Raw genomic sequence first — 7,845 nt, forward strand, 5'->3', positions numbered from 1 at the left:
AAACATCAATCATGGAAGGTCTCTATCCTCCACTTTGGAACAACATGCGTAAAAGACCAATCATCACATTTGCATAGAAGAGGCGAGGGTCATTGCTAGGATTGACCATTTTCATCATCGTAAATTTAGAGAGGCCTTGGAAATTGAAAAGAGACATGTTAATCTGAATAGAGATGATGGCTAGAATATCAACAAGTGTTGGATCCTTGCTCTATCTTCCTAAAGTTTTATTTATTTATTTATTTTCATTTTCAATTATAATTATATATATATATATATATATATATTTGTTTTTTTATTTTATTTTCTTTTTTCTTTTTTTTTGTGTTTGTCTTATTATAAAAATATTACTCCAAAAAATAAAATTTATTAATTGTAATTTAACAATAATTTTATAATATTATTATGTTTATATTACTATTTCTTAATAGTATTAAGAATTATTTGGAAGAATAAATTTTTTTAATACCAACTTAAAAATATTGTTTATAATATTATTATTTGTTTATAATAATATTTCTTAATAATAGAATTACCTATAATAGTATATTTTTAGTTTAATAACTTTTATTAAAAAATTGATCGATTTGTAATATTAATAGAATTTATTTTAATAATATTATTTATTAATTAAAATTCATTTTAATAATAATTTTTCTTTAACTATATTTAGTTTGATACCCTTTCTCCAAATCTTAATTATTAATATCGGTTATTAAGTCAAATTAGCTTGTTATATTCTAACCGCTAGTTAGCTTCTCTCTTCATTTGATTCCTCATCTTGTCCTATGTGATTTTGACCAAAAGATGTTGTTACAATTATTATGGATCATAGAAGTCTAAATTCAAAAGTTAAAAAAGAGATTAAATCCTTCAAAATGAAGTAACATTTTTAGATATATTTTTTGAGTTAGTTGTAGTTTTTGTTAACTACTTTGATATATGACCTCTAAAATTTTAATTTAATTATCAATAATTATTAGGGAGAAAGTAAAAATTTAACTTCCATAGAGTATTCTAAAATATTCATAGTAGTATACACAAATCAAAAGTTGATATTTACTTCCAAAATAGTTATGTATTTTTTGTTTTTTTAATTAAATTAATTAAGTAAAAAAATCATATAAACAAGTGTCACATGAAATGAGTTATAGTTTTTTAAGTACATGATATTGATAAACTATAATATTGACTCATAATATTGTAATAAAAATTATTTACAAATTAGAAATGTCTAAAATAAAATAAAGATAAATATTTTAATAATGCCTATAAAAATTTACAAAATAACATAAATTTACATAATTATAATTAAAATATTAACGGCATTAATACTTAATAAATAAAATATAACATAAATTTACATAATTATAATTAAAAAAATAAAATATTAACAGCATTAATAGTCAATAAATAAAATATATATATGCGATGCATCAATACTCGTTTGTACATCATTATAATTATTCATTACCGATTATTGGACAGAGAGTAAGGCCAAAATACTGTAGAGTAGTTTACTTTTGATCATTTCCGGGCATCTTGTCACCTGCTGGTACATACATTACCGGACGTAGAGTAGCGCCAAAGTAATGGCAGATGCTCTTTCTTTTATTTTGTTTTTAATTCGCTGTAGTCAGGTGCTCGTCCATAAATTTGGCCCAGGTCGCATTAATCTTCCAAATCAGTGCGCTACGTTTGGAGAAATTAGTGTGACTCCGACAGTTTATCATCATCATTTCCATGGCCGTTCTGAGATCGACGACTGTTAGACAGGCAGCAGGGCGACTGGCTGCTTACTCTTCTTCTGGCGTGTTGTGTGCCCTTCCAAGGACTGCTCCCAACTTTACGATCACTAGGAAGCCACCTGTGTTCGTCGCCCCCGATCGCCCCACTCCCCGTCAATCGCTGTATCTTTCGAACATTGACGATCAACGGGGATTAAGGTATCATGTTCCCAAGCTTCTATTTTATCGCAGCGACAGCGACTCCTCGAAGAAGAAGAATGAAGAGGATCCAGTCAAAGTTGTGAAAGAGGCTCTCGCAAAGGTTCTGGTGCATTACTATCCTTTTGCCGGAAGATTGAGAGATGCAGATAACGGTAAACTCACCGTGGACTGCACTGGCGAGGGTGTTCTTTTCGTAGAAGCGGATGCCGATATTTCCCTCGGAGACTTCGGAGATCTGTATCCACCTATTCCTCGTGGAGATGAATTTATCAATAACGTTCCAGGTTCGGAAAACATCACAGACTCTCCACTACTACTCGTTCAGGTAATTTGGAGAAACATTTGATCATTTCAAGGATTAGATTGATAAATTGTTTTTATAGAAGATCTATTTTAAATACAGATCACAGAGGCATTTTATTCTCTCTTAGTCTAGAGGGATCTAACTTCACCTCTCTTATATAGTTATTTAATTGGTAATTCGGAGAAACATTTGATCATTTCAAGAATTAGATTGATAAATTGTTTTTATAGAAGATCTATTTTAAATACAGATCACAGAGGCATTTAGATTGATAAATTGTTTTTATAGAAGATATATTTTAAATAGAGATCACAGAGGCATTTTATTCTCTCTTAGTCTAGAGAGATCTAACTTCACCTCTTATATAGTTATTTAATTTTTTTGTTTTAGATTTTTAATTTTCAATTTTAGTAACTAAAGAACAACATTACACATCATATTTCACTGTAAAATGAGCCTCTAAATTTAATAACAAGTTACTTTGTTAGAATAAAAAAATTAATTTAATCAATTATTTTACTTTATTCGACTAAAAGTTTAGTTTGATCAATTGTTTTTATAGAGAAGTGGTTACTTTATTCAGTTCTAACCCCAAGTGTTCAGGTGATTATCATCATGTTATTGGTATTTGTGAACTTTTCTATCCATAAAATTAATGAAGATTTGTGTGAATATTCTCAAATGTGGGGTTGGAGATTTGTGTGAGAATTGAAATTTTGTTTTTCTATTTATGGTCAATATTTATAGTTGTCAAAGTGTGGTACTTGTGAGGATAGAGATATGAAATCTGATTAGAGTTGAGAGAAAGTAATGAGAATGCCAGCAAAAGAGAAGTTAGGCTATATGAAAGTGAAGTTAGGTTAATTGAAAAGTAGAAAGTCATAAATGTTTTTTTTTTCTTTTATAACTAGATAAACCAGAATCATACATTTACAATAAAATTAAAATATAAAAAGTTAAGTCAAAAAAATTATAAAAAAAGAATGGTTAAATAATATAAATAATAGGAAAAATTAAAATAAATTAAAATCAAATAATTTTGTCCACCGGGTTTTGGATGGATGGTGATTGGGCATTGTGTTAAGACACTCTTTGATGTGAAGTCATTAGTTCAATTGTCCATCTCTATGCCAATAATATATTAGACTTGATGAAGATGTACTCCTACCAAACTTACAAAGAAAACCAAATAATTTTAATTAAATAGTTTAAAACCAAAAATTAACATCTTAAAAAGGAAATCCATAATATAAAAAAAATGTTAATATAACATAATTAATTTAATTATAAATATTAATATAATATCTATATTTATATAAATATACAAGGGTAATATATTCATAATAAGTATAAATATAATAAAGTCAAGTCTTAATCAAACATTAATGGGTTGGTTTTGAGCTAGGGGGAGGAGACATGCTTAAAAATCTAGTTAGCTAAAAGTTGGTGTGACCTAGGCCCATCGGAGTGACTTTGACAGCTTAAATGCCCCTATGCCCCTATGTGATCAACTCCTCAAACCACAAGTCAAACCTAAAAAATCACAAACAATTTAGAAAACAAAAAAAATATAAATATAATAAATATTAACCAAAGAAAATAAATAAATTTCATAGCTAATATTCTCCCTATAAATAAAGCAAATAAATAAATTTCATAGACTAATATTCTCTTTATAAATAAGCGCTTAGTTGGATATATCATTATCAATGTTGCTTGTATCTGTTAGATCAGTTCGGTGTAAACATAATCTCCATGAAAATAGCATAGAAATATAAGAAGCTTTTATTGATTTTTTTAATTAATGCTTACCTTTTATAAATATAAAACCAATTAAAAATTGTTCAAATAAAATTAGATTAGAAATATAAAATTAGTTTGTGAGTAGCCAGAGATGATTTAAATATTATAAAATTAGTTTGTCAGTAGCTATGGTTATTGAGATATCGTCCGTTGCAATAAATTACATATAATTAAAAACTATTATAATAAACTAACAACTCTTTTTTTTCAGATGTGCCTATGAAATATTAATTCATATTTGCCCTCAAGTCAGCACTATCCGGTATCACATGTCGAGGCTAATCTGATAGAATTTTGCACCCTGTGAATTTCCAGGTAACGCGTCTCAGATGTGGAGGCTTCGTATTGGGTTTGCGCTCCAATCACTGCATGAGTGATGGTGTTGGTATCGCCCAATTCATTAAAGCTATGGCTGAAATGGCAAGAGGCGCGGCGAGCCCCGTGGTTCCACCAGTTTGGAATAGAGAAATCCTCCGACCCAGAGAGAAGCCTACTGTGGAATTTCCCCACCCTGAATATGACCAACCGACGCCCGATGAATATAAACAATTAATGGCGCTTCAGGAGGAAATGAGCATTAAGTCATTCTTCTTTGGGCTAAGAGACATCGAGGCCTTAAAACGACAGGTAAATGGCGGCAGTTGTACCACATTCGAAGCGTTATCGGCGTGCTTGTGGCAATCAAGAACCAAGGCACTGAATCTCCCTGCGGACCAAGGTTTGAGAATGTTGTTTGCTTTGAACGCCCGTTCTCGATTTCAACCGCCTCTTCCGGCCGGTTACTATGGCAATGCAATAAGCTTTGCCTGCGCTGAGGCAAAAGTGGGGGATCTAACTCACCAGCCGTTGTCATTCGCTGTAAATTTAATCAACGAAGCCAAGAGAAGGATCGACGATAAATATCTGCGATCTGCTATCGATATGATGGAAGTGAAAGGGCGCCCACACTTTGCAGTCGGCGGCTCTTATATTATTACGGACTTGTCCAAACTTGAATATGCCAAAGCTGATTTTGGGTGGGGGAAAGCAGTGTATGGAGGTTTTGCGTCAGGTGTAACACCCGAGCTGTCAAATTTCTCCGTTCCTCTAATGAAACACTTCCAAGGAATCGTAGCTCCTGTGTGTCTGCCACCCGTTGCCATGGAAAAATTTGAAGAAATTATAAGTAGCAGCATAAATTACTAGGATAGAATAACCGCCATGAAGTTCCTATACTTCACAGAAACCCATTCGTGCTGACAGTGGCACGAAACTCCAAAGTTTGTTTTTCTATGTATATTTTTGATGAATTAAACCAGCTTACCTTGCGTATCTATCCTTACATGGCGTATGCCAATGTGCCTGGAGCTATGTGTCTCAATGTCAATGTCAACTGTTTTCTACTTCACTCTGTTCATGTTCTTTCTTCGCTTTATTCCCGGTGAACTTAAGTCGACTCAATTCCACAATTTGATATTTGACAGTTTCATATAAATTTCCATACTTAATTCCGCTGGAGTTGTATAGGTGTTTCTACGGAGTCAAATTGAGAGGGTGTCATCAAAACCATCCCTTATTTTCGAAGACCGGTTGGAGGGAATGGTACAACCTCGTTTATTGGATGCAACTTCATAAGGTTGATGCTACATAATGTTTACGGTATATTCTTTTCCGTATTGGTCAATATAAATATATGAAATGGAAATATAGGAAGACATGTATGAAGCCATTACGTTGCGGAAAGAAGTTGATTTTGGAAAAGGAAATGTATGCAATAGTAATCAAGTGGTGGAAAACAACTTGGAAAAAAAACCTGCAACTACTTACATACCACAATTTCTTCTCATGTTAGGCACAAATAACATAAACTTTGAAATGGGAACTTACCCATTTTGTAGAGATAGCAAAAAAGTGACCAGGCCATGCACAACACATATTTTTTTTAGAGCATAGTTTTTAGCCATAGGGAGAGTGGGAAAGAGAAGCCGCAAAGTCCCATCCCACCGTTTGCCCCATGAGAGAGGGTCTTCAAGTCTTCCCTTCTAGCCCTCCAAGGAGTCTAGAAAGGCCGGTGAAACCATGAAACTCTTTGACCTGAGAAACCCTAGCTCCATGTTTTTTCCCTTTTCTTAAGACTCAAACATTTTCATGGCCATGCTAAATTTTAATACATACTCTCTTGTTAACCCACTCTTAATTTTTATCATTGCTTGGGTTGATGGGGACATTAACTTCTCTTCCTTGGATACTTCCTTTTAATGTAATTACTCTGTAATGTGTAACTAAAAGACCATTATAGGAAAACCTTTATTCCTTTGTCATTTTAGAATTGACCTCCATCATTTTTTTCAATGATTGATCTCATTTGTTTTGTGGAGATGACTTAAGGTATTATATTTAAAGTTCCTTTGGAATTTGTACTTCAAACCTCCTTTAAAAGTGCCTTTTTAATATATATATATATATATATATATATATATATATATATATATATTATAATTCTTCAAAACTCTTTTAATCCAAATTCTTTTCAAAACTCCCTTGTATTCTTTTTATAATTCTACTTACGCTCTTTTTCCTTTAGTATTTCCAAAAGAATATTTAAATATTGTTTCAATTGGATTCTTTTAAATATCTTATTGTCCTTTGTATTTATTTTTAAAATTTCATATAAGTGGTTAAACTTTAATTCAACTTCACTTTAACATAAACTCTTAAGTGATATTTTCTCCTTATGTAACCTTTTATAATAATACCCGTTTTGTACTTATATATATTTTGATAATTTTATGATTTGAACTTTTCTTTAAATACCCCTTTATAATATAATATTTCTCTTTATATATCTTTTATTTATAATATATATTTTTTTCTTTTTGAAAAGTTACAACCCTCGTGAAAGTCTTCTCCCGTGCTATACCACACTTCTTACAGAATTCTTCAAATTCGTTACTGCAAAGCTTTCCACGGTTATGTGTCCTAGCACTTTTATTTTCTTCTCTATCTCGTTTTCCACGAGAGCCTTGAATTCTTTAAACCTCTCAAAGACTTCATATTTCTTCTTAAGGAAATATATCCATGTACACACACTTGCCTAATGATGGAACCTTCACATGTCCAAACACATCACTATGCACAAGCTCTAATATATGTTTCACCCTCTTACCACCTCACCGAATTCTCCTTCCCATATACACAATTTTCACAGAAATCAAAATCGAGAGAGCTATTACTCATGCCTTCTACCATACCTTTACCATGAAGTATTCAAAGGCCCTTCTCTCCAATATGTCCAAGCCTTTGATGCCACAACATGGTCTTCTCTCGAGAGACCATTATATTTTCTGCTCCACTTTCAGGAACCACAGAACTATTGCACCCATCAATAACAATGCTACCTTGAAGCTTGTATAGAGTTCTAATCCAAACTCCCCGCATCAATACCAGTGCTCCCCAAACCATCTTGCAGGTATCCTTCTTGAACACTATTCTTACATCTCCATCATCCAACTTGCTTACGAAAATTAGATTTATGTCCAATGCAGGAATGTGCAGAACACTCTGAAGTGTTCTAACCCTTCCACTTTACAACTTCAACTTTACTTTTCCGTGACCAACGATTCTAGCCTTCCTATCATCCCCTAAGAAAACATCACCACAATCGTATTTCTCATACTCGCAAAACCACTCTATGGGGAGTGAAGTGAAAGGATGCACCTGAGTCAATCAACCATGCCTCATGATCTACATGTGTACTTGAAGAAGCCAAGTACACATCCCCACCTTCATCTGAGGTGGTTTTTTCCTCTG

At 32.3% G+C, this 7,845-nt stretch overlaps 1 protein-coding gene across 1 annotated transcript; it reads left to right on the top strand.

Moving 5' to 3' along the window:
- The first annotated feature begins 1,743 nt into the window (after positions 1–1,743).
- LOC149148149 (benzyl alcohol O-benzoyltransferase-like) lies at positions 1,744–5,241 on the top strand. The gene is made up of 2 exons (XM_089446092.1): positions 1,744–2,274; positions 4,372–5,241. The coding sequence occupies exons 1-2, from the start codon at positions 1,744–1,746 to the stop codon at positions 5,239–5,241; spliced, it is 1,401 nt and encodes a 466-aa protein (XP_089302218.1).
- Positions 5,242–7,845: the final 2,604 nt, after the last annotated feature.

The sequence above is a fragment of the Pinus tabuliformis genome, chromosome 9 (genome assembly GCF_031772625.1).
Source record: "Pinus tabuliformis cultivar Carrire ecotype Pingquan chromosome 9, CPIR1, whole genome shotgun sequence".
NCBI lineage: Eukaryota > Viridiplantae > Streptophyta > Pinopsida > Pinales > Pinaceae > Pinus > Pinus tabuliformis.

What these genes read in the sequence shown, in the direction of transcription:
- LOC149148149 (XM_089446092.1), top strand. Translation starts at nt 1,744, where the DNA reads ATGGCCGTTCTGAGATCGACGACTGTTAGACAGGCAGCAGGGCGACTG. An exon ending in CTCCACTACTACTCGTTCAG is followed by an intron (nt 2,275 to 4,371) that starts GTAATTTGGAGA and finishes GTGAATTTCCAG; the next exon opens with GTAACGCGTCTCAGATGTGG.